Here is a 19,981-nt window from a genome sequence, read left to right as displayed (position 1 = left end):
ATTTGGATTAAATCATTAATTTATTATTTAAATTACTATCTATTTACTAATAACTAAATATTGAATGTGCATCGATACAGATATCTATCTTGTGAAGAATGATGATTTAATCTGCAGTTAGCAGCTGAAAGAATAGTGAGTTTCCACTCATTATTTATTGTCCAACTAATTAAACAAACAAAGAAAAGCATTTAATTTGTGTTTTCTCAATAAAGAATGTAAAATAAAAGAACTGTAGGCATGCAGCTGAAATCCATTTGCTTTGATGAAGCAGTGTGTGCAAAGAACCAAAACTCTCCCAAATCTCAGCTGATGCAATGTATTATAAATTTTGTTGGCTTCCATTTTGCAATCCCTTGTTGGTGATGGATCTTTTTCATGCTGTATTCAACAGCCTGTGAAAGGTGACGTAAGAAATTGTGCGGTGATAGAAATATTGATGAAGTCCCTTTCCAGCTCACAGGTAGTTAAATAATATTACAGACGTATTTTCAAACACTAAAGCATCTGTCATAATAAAAGTGATGAAAAAATTGCAAAATATTTTTATATTTTAATAATGTATTGCAAACATGCCTCTCTAAAGGCATTAACTATATTGCTCTGAGTGTTTAATCAGATGCTGAACATGCTGAAAACAAGTAATCACCCTGGTCATTATGGGTTAAAAAATATAATTGGCATGTCAGAGAAAATCAAATAGCACTGTTTATGTTAAATGTCTTATACTGTGCAATCAAACTGTATATGTACTCAATATAATGTCATTTCAAGAAAGATTACTCTGCACAACAACCATCATTGTCCAGTGAATAAAACATACATTTAAATATATTAAAAGCATATATTAATTTAAAGTCCTGAAAAAAAAAAAACTTTTCAGGCATGAAAACCGAGGAACAAAACAACACAAGTGTGAAGAGAGTTTAGTATTACACCACGTTCAGTGGAACACTGGAACAATGAATAATTCAGTAGTCTGGATCATGACTAACAGGTTAAACATATTTATTTAGAGGTCATTAAAGCGCCAGAGTCCATGTTTATAACACAGGACACCTAAATAATGCACCACTGTATCTCGAGGGGACAATTTCAAGAAATGGACAAACCAGTATATTGACTGTGTGTTTTCTCTAGGGAAACATTCACGATGTAGTCTTGTTACAGAGCCTCATACAAGTCATACAGCTAAATGCAAGTCATGCATAAATGACAATATATCTTATAATCTTTAATCATTCATTAGCACGAAGTGTTTAAGAAAGATTCAAATAATGGTAGGAATTTTACTTTCTATTTCACAGGGAGTCGTAATAACCAGATTTGGTTTATTTGTTGAATTTTTTAAGTATTACTGTTAGTTTGCTTGAATTTCCCCAAGTACAACATTTAATATGTTGTATAGGTTTAATTGTGACAGGTGTCAGCAGAGAAAACTTATTTTGTATATTTCAGCAGGATAATGTGAGAAACAGGAATGTCTCAGATGGTATACCATCTTATATCTGATATGTTGTACCTGACTAACAATATGTTTTTTATTGTACCTCAGAGGGCATTGTTGTTTCTCTAGTCTAGATCAATTGGGACAGAGCCTAGATTGCACCGAGTAACTATACTGAACCCCTGGGTTTTACCATGATTGACTGTAATCAAGAGAAACTAAACCCAAACATTAAGGCCTGGATGCCCTCATGAACTGATGTTCTGTGAACACTACATTCTTTGAACTACTAACATCATTTTACTGTTTCGGCGGAAAGCATTTGGGATAAATATTACTATTATTCCCAAAGGCAATGAAACTATACAGGGTCTTTAAATTAGTAATTTTCTAGTTCATTGACTTCTGATGTGCATCTATAGCCAGTGATTCACATTTTGCAATTTATACTTCTCATTTTCTGTAGACTAAATTATTGCATATATTTCGGCAAAGCGATTTGTGATGGGTGTGTGGGTGTGTGTGTGTGTGTGGGGGGGGGGGGGGGGGTATGGGGGGCATGTTCCAATCTAGCTCACAGTGAGAATATGAATTACATTGTCCATAATGCATTTAGCCTATTTGTATAGACCAACCCCCATCACTGAGAAACACTGGCTGAACATCCTTGTCTAAGGTGTGTGTGTGTGTGTGTATAGCTATATACATATATAGCTATATATAAAAGATAGAAGCATAAAAGATTTGACTGGAACTCAAGTAACCACTAAAAAAAAAAAAAAAAAAAAAAAAAATAATGTTAACATCCCTCTAATTTATATGTGGGTGAAGACATAAACTATCATTATTGAGTCACTACGGAAGAAAAGTACAATCCATTCTATATTCATCTCCAATTCATAATCCAGCTGCTTGCGTTCGGTTTGAATATTTGCTGAAACTACTTTTTAAATGCTATTTTCCAAGCTATTTCAGAACTTGTAAATACTGATTGTAATCATTTTTTGTTTTTGTTTGTTAGGGGTGTATTAAAAAGATGCATAATTCATGAGGACAACAAGATGAAGAATATCCATGTTTATTGATAACACAAGACAACCATTAAAGATATTAATGAATAAACACATTAAACCCATGCTTTGCTGTTGTTTGTCATGCTGCATTTTGATGAATGCTTATCATAGAGCTTGCACAAATGATTCAGAAAACAGATTTCCACCCACTGCCTCTTTCAGGTGCATGACTTTACAGCTTCAGGAGAGGATTGTGGATTTGCTGCCTTTTTTAATGACTCAGATGCATTTTAAGAGAAATGAGTTACAGTTAGATCCTCTGACACATTCGCACAGTTTCCCAAAGCGTGGACCCAGTCTCATGGCACAGCGGGACCCCACAGCACACTGAAGAGAGAGAGAGTGAGAGAGAGAGAGAGAAAGATCAGAAGATGATTATAATATGAAGAAAGAAAATGAGGAGATCAAAGAGGTGGAGCAAGATTTACCTGAGGAATGCTACGTTTTTCTGAAGATGGTACATGAGGCTGATATCTTCCCAAAAGTGCTGTCATAGCCTCAACCTATGCAAAAACATAAGTATCCATCAGCAACTGAATATGAAACATATTTTGATTTAAGATATGAATACAAATATATTAAAAATATAGCCTAAATGAAAACACAAACAAGTTTGACACTTCACCAACCAATTATTCAGTGTTTGGTTTACAGATAAATGCCCAAATATGTCACACTATATCACACGAAAAATAAACAAGACATTTTATTTGGTAGCCTACTCACCAATTCGTTCTCCGTTTCCTGCTGGGACAGCTGTGTGTCATCTGTGAGTTCTTGGGAAGTTTGTCCAGAGCACATGACGGTGAAGAGCCCGGCTATGATCAGTCCGGTCAGGATCTCTGAGCTCTTCATGGTCCTGAGTCAGTCACAGTCACAGCACACTGAGGTGTGGAGGGTCGGGTAACTAAATACGGACTACTTAACAGTTCACTGGCTGTTTTATAAACTGATATGCTCCGCCCTGAATTCAGTTAATGGATTATATCGGGTCAGCTATTGGGTAAAGGATAGCCTATTTATTTTGCTGACGCTGAGACTGGAGCACAAACACGCAGGTTATTGCATGTTCAATAGGTAATTCTCCTGAATGAACTCATAAACTGTACCTTTGCAGGCATACTGCAGCTGTATAGAGTAGAGTAGAGTAGAAATAACATTTCCTGAATTATATAAGGAAAAGTGGGGGGCAATATTCCCATTTTGACATTTAGCCTATATTAACACGACTTACCCATTAATATCTGATAGTCTATCGTGATTTAGTCTATTCATTAAAGTTAAATGAAGCTCACACTGGTGCCGGATGGTCTTGAAGCGTCTTGGAGATGTTGCTACAGTTCTCCTGGACTGAGTCTGTCTCAGTTTGTTCTGTTTCTTCATGTCACTCCAGACAGACTGATGATGATCAGATCAGATCAGATCTCTGTGTGGAGCACTGGCTGTTGTCAGACAAAAATCTCACTGGATTATTACAGGTTATGGCAAAATGAATGTTTGGAAATGACTTAAAACCATTTTTCTAACTGTGACAATACTAGTGTTCTAATCATTTTGGCCACCACTGGCTACTTTCATAGGCTAAAGAGTCTAAACAGTACATACGTACATTTCCTCTTGTTTTATATTTGTTATTAACATAAGTAGCGTCAATAATATATAAAACTACTTAATTATGATTCATTTTGTGATTAAAAAGGATAAAATCACAATTAAATTACATTTAAACATGTTTTATATTCTGTAAATGTTTATTTGTTTAATTTTTATTAATTTTAATAATTTTTAATGGAAATTATTTTAAATACAAATATTATATAAATGAATGAGTATTAGTTATCCTAAGGCCTCTTGGAGGTTCGCTGCGGCCCCCTGCTGGAGAGTCACTAAGTGCTGCGGCAGACTATGACCTCTGTGGGCAGTAGAGGGCGCCGCAGTCACAGTTAAAAGTTTTGCACTGATATTCTTTAAATGGGTGTTTCCTGAAACGCATACTTCAGGATTTAGGAAGGAACACGCCCATGACATCAGTGCGTTTTCAAGAAAAAAAAAAAAAAAAAAAGTCGCTGAAACTGTGCAGCGAAGTAAGAAGGGGGCCAGAGGTGCCTTCTCGAGGTCTAAATATAAATCCTAAAGGACAGAGATCTGCATCGAGAACTGACGAGGAAACAAGACTTGTAAAACTTTTGAGAAAACATGTCAACTTCTGACGAGACAGACGGTTTCCGTCCTAGATATGGGTGTAAGTATTAATGCGTTTTCTTCAGGCGTTCTCCTGAAACGTGAAGCTCAGTGTGTTACAAGAAAGCTACGCATTTCAATTGAATTCAAACGCTTTAATTCAAAGAGCGTGTCAATCTATTTATTTTGATGTTTTATACAATTGCACATTCTTTAATGCTCAAGTTTGCATCGGCATGGTTTACAACTTCCGCATTATAATACTGTATGTGTAGGGCACAACCGAGGATCACCTGGGCAACTTTTCTGAACAAGCGTGTTGTTGTTTTTACTTTAATTTTACATAAAGCATCGACATCCTCACTCTGTCTCTCTGCTGAGACGCGGTGCACTGCCAATAATACTTCACCATCTGTGTATAGATCTGTAATCTAGACAAGACCGTTTGAAAAACTGTTTTAAAGTAGTCAAATCTAGCCCACAATGAAGCTCGCTCTCTCTCTCTCTCACCTAGAAGTGTTGTTCTTATTTTAAGAAATGAGAAAACCAATCACCATAAACGCCCCAGTGAAGGTCAAACGTCACTAGTGACTAGCTCTGGTTAAAAGCGTCTTTGTATCGAGCGCTACTATTTATTTTAAGTGAAACCCCCATTACCAAACCGACTTTTTATGGAGAGTTAGTTACTTTGCTACTGTACTAATACAGTCTCTATTTGACTAGCCGACAGCCGCCAGAACACTTATTTTCTAAGCTTGAAATATACAGTATTTCACGTTAGTGCAGAGAATTGTGATTCAAACCAGTAAACTGAATCATTTGAATCAATGCACTAAAAGATTCGTTTAGAATCTCTCGCTGATTCATTCAGAGCGCTTCCAGCACGTTGCATCGTTACAGCAGTGGGTGGATACGAATCATTTGACGTGTTATGAACGAGTCATCGAATCACTCATTCATCTGATTCGTTAAAAAACACTTGGTTGACTGAAACAAAGTTTTAAAGTGCACAGGTATTATCAAATTATACAGTCAAAATGATAGTCTAAGTAAATACAGAGTTTAATGAGTAAGTCACAGACTTTCAACCAGCTTTGAATTGTTGCAATGGTAGTAATAGGCTAAATGTAGGTAGTATATGTAAATGAAAAATTTATTTTTCTGTGTGTTAGCCGCACCAGGACATCCCCATTTATCAGTAAAAGTTCTCTTAATGTAAAATAAGTTTTTCTGCATTCTCTAGTCATGTCATCAGTGGTGATTTACACCTTCAAGTAATCTCTTTAGGTGACTTTAATTCTGCACGGTTATCAGTAACTTTTACACATTCAGATTTATTCCGCCCTCTGTCTTTGCTTTTTTTGCAGGACTGACTTATATGTCAAACTGAGCAAACATTGTTTTTGTTTATGTAGGTGTTGTAGTTAACGTTATCTGTTCACAATCTGCCACAATCTAATTCAGTCTGAGAGACTTCGGTGCTTGGAAATGAGTGAGAATGATTTGTACAGAAACAGATTGTTTCACAAATCAATGCCATATTTCACTTATGGTTTTAAACTGCTTATACGTAGAGTAGTGTAGGCTTGAGTCTGCTGACCTCTGAACAACAATCATTTAGTGGTTGAATCATATAATTTTATTATCTTCTAGACTTTGTTTTTCTCTTTATGCAATGTAAAAATGGCATCAATGGTTTTGTTTTTGGAAAACCTTTAGAGCAATAGCTAAAAAAAAAAATTCACGGAGGAATGGTATCACTGGAAATGATGTAGTATTATCTATGGATTTTCCTCATTATAGTTCAGTTCATGTCTGAACATGCAAACATTTCATTTAAATTGGGAGTGTTTGCAGCTTGTGGCAGGGCAAAGGATTGTGTGAGGTTTCATAATTCAAGACTACAATACTGTTATGATCTTACTCTCATTTAAACATTAATATTCACAATTTAGGCTCTACTCACAGACTCGGATCAAATCCATTGTAAGAGTTAGAGCTTTGCAGTCTTATTTGTTTCCTTAATGTTTGTTTTCCAACAGAAGTTTGACTTTGAATTATATCTTGGATATTATTAGGGTCATATTTGCAAAAGCTACAAATAAAGTGGACTATAACAGTTCAGCACATATTTAATATTCCTGCAGAACTGTAGAGACAGAAATTAAGGATTTTTTTTATTTTTGCAAATCTTATAACTTCAGGGTGTCGCCATATTTAGTTTTTATAGGCCTGAAAATGAGGCTGTGAGGGCAGAAGTACTTCTATGTGATGGACCTTTATACAGCATATGCTTTTGAAAAGACTGTAAGTTTGTCCCTCACAGCATCATTTTCATTCAAATAAAAATATGGCATCTACTCTGACTGAGGTCCTTCACAGACAAATATGTTTTTCCAAAGTTTCCTTCTTTTTTTTTTTCTTCTTCTTTCTGAAATATATGGAGCTATTTACAGTAATAATTAGATTTATCTTCTTTTTCCACATGACATTAACCCCTATTAAATGATTTCAGTGTGTGGAATAATCACAGATCTAAAGGTTGCTAGAGGTCAGGCACGCAGTTTGCATAAACTGCTAAAATGGTTTGTTTAGAGTGTAGCTAGCAGTTGAATTACATTTTATTTTAACCGTTTGAATGCCACTTTTATTTAGTGAGTATTACAGTATGTGACAAATATATCTGTATAAAGCTTGTGGTCGGTAAGTTTTATGCACTATGCACTTATATGCTGGCCAAGGAGACTGCATTTATTTGCTCAAAATACAGCAAAAACAGTATTGTGAACTGTTGTTGTTGTTATAATTATAGCCATTACTCCAGTCTTCACTGTCACATGATCCTTCAGAAATCATGCTGATTTGCTGCTCAAGAAACATTTGTATTATCAGTGTTGAAAACAGGTGTGATGCTTAATATTTGTTGATTTTATTTTTTCAGGATTCTTGATGAAAGGAAAGTTCAAAAAACCCTTTTTTTTTAAATAGAAATCTTTTGTAACATTATAAATGTCTTTACTGACACATTTTGTCTTTGCTGAATGAAAAAAAAAAAAAAATCTTGCTGACCTCAAACTTTTGAATGGAAGTGTATATGTAAGCGTCACTTCTCCGTATCTCAAGCTCTCTGAAGTGTGTGTTTCAGTCTCATATCTTGTATATCTGCCCCTCTCATTTTAGCTGTTCTGGATGGCATGGAGCGGCTCACCGCTGAGGAGATGGATGAGCGGCGTCAACAGAACATGGCCTATGAGTACCTGTGCCACTTGGAAGAGGCTAAACGGTAAGAGACCAGTTCTCCATTTCAGCCCCTCTGCACTTATATTAATTCAGTGTTTCGCTTCAATAGCAGTTTAGCTTTCAGTTGGTGTTTGTTTAATGTCTCTGTGATGAATGCCTGTCACATGATTGTGGGTGTCTTCACTGCATGTCCCAGCAAGACCCACTGCAGTGAATTTCTATATAACCCTGACTCTCCATGAAGCTCTGAATTCTTATTTCAGTCTTTGGCTTAAACCCTCAAGAGAAAGTTCACCCCATAAATTCTGTCATCATTTACTCACCCTCATGTCATTCCAGACCTGGCTTTCTTTTTTCTTTTGATCATAAAAGGTGATATTTTTGGAAAATATTTCAGGTCCAGAACTTAATTGGAAAACATTTGTAAAAAATATCATCTTTTGTGTAATTCAGAAGGTTGGTACAACATGTGGCTAAGAAAATAATGACAATTTTTATTTTGGGTGAACTATCCCTTTAATTAACTCAGATTGCAAAGATTGCATAGAAAATGAAATATGATAGAATAATTGTTCGGGAAAAAAGAAATACACTACCGTTCAAAAGTCTCTAATGCTCACCAGGGCTGCATTTATTTGATTAAAAATACAGCAATATTATGAAATATTACTGCAATTTAGAATTTTTTTTTTATAATAAAAGTTTTTATTTGTTGTGGTGTTTTTTAAGTTTGATTTTTTTGTATATTTTTCTTTGATTTTTTGGAATTTATAAAGGTAAGTTTTTTTTTGAAATAGAATTTGGTGACTTACTGATCACAAACTTTTGATTGGTAGCACCTAAAATGCTAATAGGTTGTGGGTGATTGTCATGGTGTTTCTTTGCGATTGTTAATGCGTTTTAGTGATTTGAAGCATGTTGCTGCTGTTGTTCCAAGAGCATTCTAGATCATTTCTTGGTCCAGTTAGGATGGCTTAGGAAAGTAATAACACGCCTCTCATCAACAAGTCACACATTTTGAAGAACCACAAAAGATGTGTGATGTGAGGACACAACAAAGTTTGATACTAAGGGTAGAAGTCTCTACTCTGCTGTATTTCTATTTTTTGGATCTTTTGGAGGTTATGGAGGCTATGGCCTGTCAGTGCACTCATTACATACACACACAGACACATCAGTGGGGCAAGAGGAAGTGAGTCAGTCCCTGTTGATTTCAGTATCTCTCTCTGTAGCTGTGGCAACGTGAGGTTGTCATAGAGACTGGTTCCGGTGTCTGCGTGTTTAAGGGAATGAGTGCGTGACATAGTGGGAGAAAAAGAAACTCCACTGTATTCATAGTGGGTTCAGAATAGTCATAGTCTTGTATAAGCATTCAGGTGTCCTCATTTGTCCTGTTTTAATGTCACATCTTTACAGTTTGACACCGTTGCTATTCTTGACGTCATTTATCAGGTTTTTGCCTGGAGAATGAGAGAAAGTTTTCTTCTCAGGCCTTGTTGAGCTGACAGTATTTGCCCTCGGGCTTGATTCAGAAATGCTGGAATGCTTGGAGTTTGCAGAGATCATGACGTGCAACAGTCTGTGGTATGATGGGTATTTCACAGGTTTATATGCAGGGTCTGAAAGCAGCAAATGCTTGTGAATTTGTGTTAGTTGTTAGAATACCTAAGTGCAGATATTTCCAAAATGGCTTTTATCGTTGGTTTATTTTCATATCACTGTATGCTATAAAGCCTGAAAGCCTGCTCTGTGTGATGATGTGCTCAGGTGAATTGTGTGTGTGTCTCTGAGCTGTGAAATGCAAATTCTGCACCTACAGTGTTTTGTCCTCTCTATTTCCATCTGTCAATCGTGCCATTTCTTATTTTACACTCTTAAGAAAAATGGTAATCTAAACCAGATTAGGGTTCTTCTGCTTGCAACAACAGCAGAACCATGCTTTGAAAGTACTATAACTCTAAATAAGCTAAATAATAGTTATTATTAGTTTTCATATTTAAACATATTTTATTTTTTAACCTCTTTATTTGTCTGGGTCCGTTAACACCCTCTAGCCTCTATTAGGGTTACATTAATAAAGCTGACAGCAAGTTGTGCCAATTAGGGACTTTTATTTTGTATTGACTTGGGAAATTGTACCAAAAATGAATAATTGCATAACAAAAAATAATAATAAAAATAAAAGCACAAGAGCACGTTCCAGTGAAATATCGTCGTAATCCTCTATTATCTTTCATTCTTTACGGATGATGAGGTTGTGAGATGTGACAGCATCTGTCTGTGTAGAAATAAACATTTTAGTCACAGTGTGTCTCTTACATTTGTTTAAGTAAAAGCAATTATGTTTACGAAGACCAAAGGTAGATATTGTGAATGGGCAGTATATAAGCCCTTTAAAATATTAAAATGAAGATGTAATATAAAATGGGATAGCATTAATGTAACTAATGTTTCTAACACTAGCTTGCTCTATTCTTTTTCTGTTCTGTCTGTTTTCTTTTTATTTATTATATGCTACGTGTACTGCGTTAAGCTAACTGAGACTTGTTATAGCACTTGCATATCATTGCTGTTTTGTTGATTTTGATTGCTTCTGTTGTCCTCATTTGTAAGTCGCTTTGGATAAAAGCGTGTGCTAAATGACTTAATGTAATGTTTTTGTGACTGTTTGTGCCATGTTTATACATAAACCCAAGTTATAATCAAAAACTCTAACCCTAAACTTAAGCGTAGAATGGTTCTTCAGGGCAGTATGTTTCTAAGTTGAACTATTGGCCTAATAAATGTAAAGAGCCTTTAAATAACAATGTTTTTTTAAAAGTGTATATGATTGTAAATAGAATATTGTGAGCACAACAGAAGGGGAACTGCTGTAAAATTAGATTTAAATAAGGTCAAGAAGATGTGTGAAGGTCTGGGCACAAGGTCACAGCTGTGCAGGTAGAGCTAGTAATGGACTACCCTTGGGAGTCAGTCCTTTTTTGTTACCTAGCAGTTAAGATGCTTTTTGTTTTGTTTGTTCATTTTACAATTCTGTCTAGTGAAGTGTTCTTGGGGAATGTTGTCTAACATGTCTCTGGTATGCTATCTATTCAAAGTCATGCCCAATCTAATATCTGCTGCATGGTCTTCCAAGGGAAACATACTCAGGTGATCTGATGTGTGAATCTACTGTAAATAACCTTGAGTGACAGAAAACATAGATGGCTTTGTAGCTTAGGGTTGCATGATTCATTAAAAAAAAAAGATGTGATTTAATGAAATGAATACATTAAAATTTGAAAATGAATATTAGTATTGTAATTGTACAGTTGCTTATTATTTTTCTTTAAATACTATTTTTTTTCTTATTTTTAATATTTTAAAACAATTTAGTCACCTTGATTATATATCAGCATTTTTGCCAAACTGTGTGGCCCCACAAACAAGTCTACCCAAAAAAATTATGTTAATGTATTATTTAGTGGTCGACCGATATTGTTTTTTTTGACAGCCGATGCCGATATCTTAGAAAGCAGGGTGGCTGATGGCCGATATAAAGCCGATATAATTTTATTTATTTTAATTAACATTTAAGAAATTTGAAATCATTTGAAAAATGTTAAATAAACATAATTGTACTTTAGACGACAAAGTGTTTTTCACAAATAAATACTTGAAAAAAATTATAATTTAAAAGGTTACACTGTAACCAACAGGGCACTCAGTATTCTGGAAAGTTTGTGTGCATTGGGAATCACATTTTTTCAAATAAAGCCAAGGTAACACTCATTTTACAAACAGCACACAGTAAAAATGTCATGAATATAACAGTGGGCAAAAGCATGAAGTGCAGCATAATTTGAAATCACGAGTTTAAAGTTTGTTGATCGCGCTTCTCCAGTGAAGCTGAACTCTCCTCCTGTCAGCATTTAATTCGCACGGACCGACCGTCACACAGAGAACACGCGATCGTTCTGAATATTAATGCACACTTCACAAGATCTCACAACTGGATGCACGGACCGATTGAATGTTCATTAGTCATTCAAAGACTTGTTTAAATTATATAAATTCATAATTGCTGAATGCTGACGGCAAACAAGTAAGTATTATAATGTTTGCCTTTCTATTACTAATAATATAAAAGCAACCGTTATAATACTTTTTTGTATACACTTTAATTCCTTTGTTTCCTTTGCTTTAATAGTTCTATCTGATTATTAGACAGACTTCTGTCCGTATTAGACAGAACTATTGACGACGACAGCAAACGAGGGAGAATGTGAGCTCTCAGCACCGTCAAAATAAAAGTCCCGCCTCGAACACATCAGCAGAAAAGAAAAACTTATCGCCGGATGCCGTTATTTGAAAAAATGCCAAATATTGGCCGATATATCGGCCTTAGCAATATATCGGTTGACCACTAGTGTTATTATATTTGTAAAAAAAAAATTATTTTTAAAACTTAAAATTCTACACTCAAATCTGTTGAGGCAATATGGAAAATATTACTTTTTATATGATGGTTGCACCACATAACATTTAAAAAAAATTATAAGAAGGGGAATTATTATTTTTTTAAAGAGTACATTTGGAGTATGTTTCTAAGAACTTGCCATGTTTTAAACTATTTTTTTTTTTTAAGATTTTTACTTTATTGTTGACGCTCTTATTTGCCATTGACCTACAGGTCAACACTGAAGTGCAAAGCATCTTCTCTGTATGAAATCTCTGTGTCACTAGGTCAACAGGCAGCTTGCTGTAGTTTTTCAAAGTGTTATGCAAACCTCTCATTTCAACTGCTGTTAATTGTAGGTTTCTGTTCTGTAAATGTGGAGAAGAGATCAATGCTGAGGATACAGGGAAGAAGAAGGGTGAGAGAAGGTTGTGAGAAGATAACCAGTGGTATATATGTGTCAGCACAGTTGTCCATGAGGCAGTATGGTTCACCGCTACTATTACTGGCATTCATGCTGGGATGTGTGAATATTTGGTTCAGCCCTTCAGAACTGCCCCACCCCTCTCATAACTTTCTGAAGGTGTAGCCTGTGTCAGATTCCTCTGTTATTTTCTTGTGCTAGTATCATATTAATACAAAGTGGTTCATTTCATGCTGTACTTTTTCCTCGAGAAAAATATTTAGATCAGATATATTAATATTTAGATACTTTTATGGCCATTACAGCATCTTATACACTTAAATTTGATTTGTTAAAATTTTGATTTGTTCCAAAATGGAACACTGTTTTGAAAAGCATTGTGTTAATTTATGCCTCTGTCAGACTGATAGCAGTTTTATTGCTGTAGGTTGCCAGGTCAATGTACTGTTTGTCAATAGTAGGCGTTCCTGCATCTGCATGTAATTGGTGGATTGCCTAACTGGCCAAAGCTCTTAAAAATCCCATCAAAAATAATGTTTTGACAAGGAATCAGGAAATTTCTACTGCTAAAATGAATATACCCTGTAAAACATATTGTTTGTTTAACTTAAAGTAACATGGTTGCCTTAGAGTTCATTGAAACTAAAAATGTGAGTTATAAAGAAAGTGAAGTATTACAACATTATTAATTAATTAATTAATTAATTAATTATAATGATTATAATTATATTCATTATAGTTTTATAAGTTGATTTCACAAAAAGAAAAAATTTCTTCAAATCATGAAAATTATTTTTTTACAATGTAGGGGACAGTATTTGGATATAATTTGCTGCTGTTCACCTTTTCATGATAAATAACGATTATAAATGCGCTCATTTGTAATGCTGACAGGGTTTTCCACATGTCATTTTTTGTTATGTGACTATGTGGGCAACTTGCTCACAGTAACAGTAACTTCTCAATGTCATTTACTGGCAGCTTCATGTTGCTGCTTATTTGCATAAAGTTATACTGTTAAATGCATTTATAGACACGTCCACGTCACTTCACTCCACCACAGGTGCTGTTGTTCATGTCACTGGAAATTGTCATTTTTCATTGAAAATTAGTAATTTTAGGTCACTTTATTCCTGCACATAACACATAGTTTGATGCCATTTAGGCTCCAGTTTCCAGCTGAAATGCTGCTCTCCACCACAAAATCCTGAGAACTGAATACTATTTTCCATGATTTATTTTTTAAATTTTCATGAGTGGAAAAATTGAGGCAGACTGAGAGAGGTCAGTTTTAAATACAATTTGCTTTGTCTGTCCAAATGTTTTATTGAATTGCCACACAAAAACAGTGACCTGTTTCTCTTTAAAAACAAAAAAACACAAAACACTTCATGTTATTTCCTGTTGAGCTACAGGTGGTCTTAAATATGCTCTCAAGTGAAGTAGAGAAACCACTTCTCTCTCTTACTCTCTCTGTGTGTGTGTGTGTGTGTGTGTGTGTGTGTTTGTGTGTGGCTGTCTGTAGGGAATAGAGCTGTAATATAACAATACAGGGAATGTGGGGAACTGTGCAATACACTACTGCTTCCTTGCATCCTTTTAAAGATGCATTAAAACACAGTACAACTGTGTCTGCATGAAATGAAAGCTTACGTTATCTTTGTTGTTAATGAATGTTATAGATTTTATTGTGAATGATTCATCCGTGTATATGTTTTTTTTTAAACCTTGTAATGTTTAATCAAAACGAAATAATGATCCTTCTCCAATCAACTGCAAACTTGCATTTATTTTTGAGTGCAACGCCAAATTTTCAAAATCCAATCAACAATCCTTGAATTAAACCAAGTACCCACAGGTTTTTTTTTTTTTTGACAGCACTTGAATGTACAATGTACAATGGATATGCTCTTCTGTGTCATCCGTGCCACAAGGATGCGCTGTTTCTGTGTGTATTTAGCTTTGATTTGAAATAAAACAGCGCATCCTTGTGGTACGGATGACACAGAAAAGCATACACAGCATACGGTGATGTGGAGAGAAACAGAGGAGACTGTTGACAAAGGAATTGTTGAATAAAGTCATCATTTTTGTTTTCTTCGCTTACAAAAAGTGTTCCCGTCACTTCATATAACACAGATTGCATGTCTGATGGCAGATGGAGTATTCTGACGACGACTTTCATACCTTTTATGGACCTTGACAGTGTAATTTACTAGTCTATTGGACAGTCACAGGCCTCCCGGTTTTCATCCAAAATATCTTAAATTGTGTTCCGAAAATGAAATGAACCGAGCTTTTACAGATTTGGAACGACACGTGGGTAAGTAATTAATGAAAAAAAATTTCATTTTGGGTTGGAGTATCCCTTTAATTTTACATGGCTTTCTAAACAAGCCGCTTTCTTGTGTGAGACGCGAGTGCAACGCTGATAGATGTCCCTCTATGCACTGATGCTTTCATTTTCTGCAATATATTGAATGAAGAACACAGCAGCGCCGCATCTAGTGGGTTCAACTGGATAGTCTAACAAAAGCATTAAAATGCAATGACACTTACATCGTCATCGCATTTCGTGCACCACTGATAAGGCTGCTTGATGGCTGATGCAGACCTAAAATTCGAATGCAATTCGAATTCGAATATTCAAAATTCACATTTTTTTTCGATTGTGTATTTTTATTCTTTTTGTTAATAAAAGTTCTATGAGTTTGACATTGTGTTTTGTTGTTGCTTGAATCAAATCGATGCCAAATTGCTGCTGATTTAAAAGTGAAAATAAAATGCTTAAAAAAAATAGCTTTTTTTAAGCTATTTAAAATTGAAGGAAAGTGAGGAAAAGAGGAAAAACTCAAAACAAAGTAACCCCCCCCCACCCCAATGGTGATATACCGGTATTGTCACGTGTCGATTAACTGGTGGGAAAATTTCATTATCGTCACAACCCTAATGTACTGTATGTGAAATATGTAATAATAGAAAAACTTTCTTTTTTTTTTTTTAGACAATATGATTCCCACTACCAATTTGAACTAATTATTTTATTGAATATCATGTAAAATAATGTTTTATCCAGAAATACAATTTAAACGTAACTTTTTTGCCATTTATTATTTAAACACTTTAAGTACTTCTTCAATAACACAGCACAAACTAATAGCCTAACTAATAGTGAATAAAAAGTTCAAACATAACAAGTGAACATTCAGTAAAAAGAAAAATACACAAATTACAAGCATAGATAAATACAATAGAATAAAGTTACAAATAAAATAAAATGTAACCGTAGTATTCAGGTACCTAAAATGTAATAATTAAGTGTAAAATAACACTGAATATTGTTCACTGTATATATTAAATATAGAATAGTCTTTGTTCAAGCTGTTTTGTTGTTTGATTAACATAAATGACAAACACCAGAAGGTATTTATAGGGTGCTGTCACTTTCAGACTGAAAGCATGGCTCTAATATAACGATACACATCCGATTTCATTCTGTTTATGTTCATTTCACTTAAGACCTACCAGACTGTGTTTATGAGAATACCGAAATGGGTATTTGAGAATTTTGTGTGTATGTGTCCATTCAAGTGCAAGAAAACATGAAAGGGAACTGAATTATGTCTCCAAAAAACTAAGTGAGTGCCTCTTTTGCTTGAATTGTTTTAAATTGCTTGAATGTTTAAATTGGCAAGACTTAGAAACACATTCATCATGATAATGGTTAAACTTTACAACTAATCCATGAATCACATGCATGCTGAACAAAGGGGCCTGGTCTGTATGGATCAGTTACGATCAGATGAACCCCTAATTACCTATAAATCACTTGCCCACGGCCGTGAGACAGTAAATGGCTGCAGTGAATGGAGAGAAAATGAATGCCTTTGGTGTCAGGGAGGGGAACCGATGACACTTCGCTCTCTAACTTCTGCTGCGTGATATAATTATATCATTCTACAGAAACATGAGGTCATTCTTCATTATGTGATTTGCTTTAGTACGGCTCTCATTCACTCACACATTTAACAGCCTCTCCCTTGTTTGGCCAGGAAAGAGCCCACGCCTCTGTGTTTGCCACCCCACCCTTCATTACCCGCTGCTTTCCCTCAGCAATCCCTTCACAGGTGCTCTTCCCAGGAAAATGGCAGCGTCCACTTTGCTTTGACTTTAAGAATGATTGCCCTGGTCAGTATTTTTATTATCAATCTGAAGTTGCTTTATTTTTATTTTTTTTCTCTGACATGTTCAATTCGGACTTCTTAGGGATAGTTGTTGCTTTATCTGACATTTTCTGTGAGAGTATGTGGGAGTGAGATTGAGGAAAAAAAGCCCTCCGTGAAGCCCTTTTTTTCTCTTGAAACGCATAAATACTGTACAGGATCTCTTGACCCCTGGGTCACAGCTGTGATATCAATGAAACAAGCACACACTAAGTCCATTGTCACACACTAAAATGAGGAAGGGGAGACCGCTCTTTTTGAAAGCACAGCCCATTTTGATGCCTCACCTTTTCTGTAATGTTTGGGAAATTGGAGATTTTGGTTTCAAGGTCCATTTCCTCTGCTCCAAATGCTTGTAGCAGCCCCAAAAGTAGGATATGAGGGCACTTAAGCTCTTAAAATGATTGAATGTCATTGCATTGGGTAACTAAAATAAGTAATATTTGCTTTGATATTAGGGATGTAACAATTCACTTATTTCACAATGCAATGCAATGCAACTCACTATACTGATTTCACAATATGATTTTCTCACATATTTGTTCTTAACAAATAAGATAAATCTCTTCATATAAACAAACGGAGGCTTTCCCTGTGCTCTTTCCATTTAAAATTAGAGGCAACCACTGCATTTTAATACTGATTTAATACAGCATTAGCAGTTTTTAATCAAAATTTTTATAAGATAGCTTGTATAATTTTAAGATTTGAAGCAAAAACAGAATAGTCTAATTTTGGTTTTATAAACTCCTACATTCAGTTGTATAGCGATTTGTTTAACATCTCAACCGATTTGAATTGTCACAAATTTGCATTGAAATTCAACCGGTTCGGGATACATTTTTACATCTCTATTTGATATTTTAAGAAATATAGCACAAACCCACTTTTCAAGCAGCATATTTAGCAATAAGATGTTTGGTTGGATTCTTAATACACTGTTCGAAACTTTCTGGTGTCCAAATATGACAAATTTTATGTCACAATATGAGTAATTTTTTCATTTATTTCATATTCATTTGTTGTTTTGTTTTTGTTAATAAAATAAGATCAAACAACAGGACAAATATGATATATGAAATATTTTTTATGCCTGTTCAACAGTAGCATTCAAGTACGAAACTGAATCAAATGTAAAATAAAACTGCATAGCTATATGAATTCAATTATATGATTTGATTTTTATTAAAGCTACTGAAGTTATTAAGTTAAAAACAGTGAGTAATTTTCGCTGTCTGTTGCTATTTGTTTAATAACAGGGACCAGGTTTATTAGGCTGCTGTCACTTTAAGACCTGATGCACAGAGTCAATATATTAATACACATCTGATCTCTATCTCTACTGTTTATGTGAATACTCACCAAGATGGGCATTTTGACATAACTTTTTTTTTTTTCTGTTTGACCATTCAAACACCATAAACTGTGTATGAAAAGTCAATTCAAAATTATATGCTATCTGAGAAAGGCAAATTTTAATAACTTGAATATCTTAATATTGCTTAATATCTTGAAGCAACGGTGTGGATTAATATCCCCAGTGCTTCCCAAATGTATGTGGTATGTGTGATGTGTCAACAGTTAAAACTCTACACTTGGCAAACAAGCGTTTCATGGGGGTGTTTCTGGGTGAGTGAGTTTCAGACAGCGGCTTCCTGTTGAGAGGTGAATGGGCTCAGTCTGTGAGTGTCTGTGGCACCTGATCATGGAGGTCATCCTGCACTGAATTCCTCCGCTGCAGCTGAGCATGTAATGGAGCACTTGGCTACTGCATGCTGTGAAATGCTCTCTTTCTTAGTGCCGGGGCTTTTCCTGTCTTTATCTTTCTCCCATAATCCAATCTTTTTTGGTTTGTTTTTAATGGTTACATGAGCCAAAATGTAGTTCTTTTGTTTTTGCTGTCACAGTGAAAGACTGCTGAGAAAGGGTGGGTGAAAGTAGGTGTGCCTGTGCTTTTCTCAGCATAGTCAGATATTTCAATGTGGTCAGATAAGCTCCACCACTGATTTGCCTGTGCTTTGCCCATCTGAACTGGTGCAGATGCAAGAATAAACACGTACAGCTGGTTGTTTCATGGTATAGTCTGTTTTCAGTGAGATTAACATTTAGATCGTATTCATTTATAACCGATTTGAGAACAGCTGCTTTTCCGGTCTGTCCAAGTATGTGACACAATGCGTAATCAAATATTTGGAGGAGTAAATGGACATCGTGGTCACTTGTTGCCAGTTAATGTGAATTTTCTTGGTCTACAGTGTCTTTTCTTGGTCTGTTTGTCTGACTTTGCAAAATAAGACAGGTATGATTTTAAATGAGCTAAAGCATTAACATGAATTTTTAAAGAGAAATTCTTGCTTGATCTAACTGAAACCAAACTTTTAAATTGCAAGTAGTTTTGATCAGATGCAAAGATCTAAGGGGATTTTTAAACAGGGTGATTTATAGCGACTTATTTTCTTGTTATTGAATATTCTGAGATTTTTGCTGTGCAGATTTTTCGGAGTAAAGCTAGTCTCTTTTTGTAGGCTAAACGTCTTCGAGATTCTGTAGGGGAAATGTAAACGTATGAGCATACTTGTAACTGTAAATGGTGGAGCAGTGGTTCTACAGGCTCCGCCCTCTCACGCAGTGCTGTGATTGGTGGAGTAACTGTCTAGGAGTTTGCCTTTGAAGTTTTTTTTGTATGAGTGAGGAAGTGACTGTTTGTGGTTTGCAGCTGCGAGGCGGGTAAAAAAAAAAGTACAGTTAATGTGTTGATATCCATTGAGTCCCAGTCAAAATGATGTTTACTGATAAAACTTCTACTGATGAGTGATGGTAACGGAGTATTTTGTCCTGTGATTGTTTTGGCTGAAAGGGTCTTATCATTCTACTTTTGAATTTACTCACTTGTTCAGTAAGGTTTTTTTTTTTTTAATTTCTCTTTCTTTGAATTAGATATGTTGTTTTTTGTTG

At 35.1% G+C, this 19,981-nt stretch overlaps 2 protein-coding genes across 2 annotated transcripts in view; one reads left to right on the top strand and one right to left on the bottom strand.

Annotated features, from left to right (window-relative positions):
* Positions 1–2,511: 2,511 nt before the first annotated feature.
* Positions 2,512–3,458, bottom strand: LOC109053550 (cocaine- and amphetamine-regulated transcript protein-like). The gene is made up of 3 exons (XM_019070933.2): positions 3,247–3,458; positions 2,949–3,023; positions 2,512–2,847 (listed from the first exon to the last, which is right to left on the bottom strand). The coding sequence occupies exons 1-3, from the start codon at positions 3,373–3,375 to the stop codon at positions 2,740–2,742; spliced, it is 312 nt and encodes a 103-aa protein (XP_018926478.1). The 5' UTR covers positions 3,376–3,458; the 3' UTR covers positions 2,512–2,739.
* A 1,057-nt stretch (positions 3,459–4,515) lies between these two features.
* LOC109096645 (ras GTPase-activating-like protein IQGAP1) overlaps positions 4,516–19,981 on the top strand; it is a 41,171-nt gene continuing 25,705 nt past the window's right edge. Inside the window, exons 1-2 of the mRNA XM_042728228.1 lie at positions 4,516–4,762; positions 7,882–7,984. Of these exons, the coding sequence (XP_042584162.1) occupies positions 4,717–4,762; positions 7,882–7,984 (149 nt within the window). The 5' untranslated portion in view covers positions 4,516–4,716. The remainder of the gene's footprint in view (positions 4,763–7,881; positions 7,985–19,981) is intronic.

Source organism: Cyprinus carpio, chromosome B7 (genome assembly GCF_018340385.1).
Source record: "Cyprinus carpio isolate SPL01 chromosome B7, ASM1834038v1, whole genome shotgun sequence".
In the NCBI taxonomy this organism is placed as follows: Eukaryota; Metazoa; Chordata; class Actinopteri; order Cypriniformes; family Cyprinidae; genus Cyprinus; species Cyprinus carpio.
This window is presented reverse-complemented; position numbering and strand designations above follow the sequence as displayed.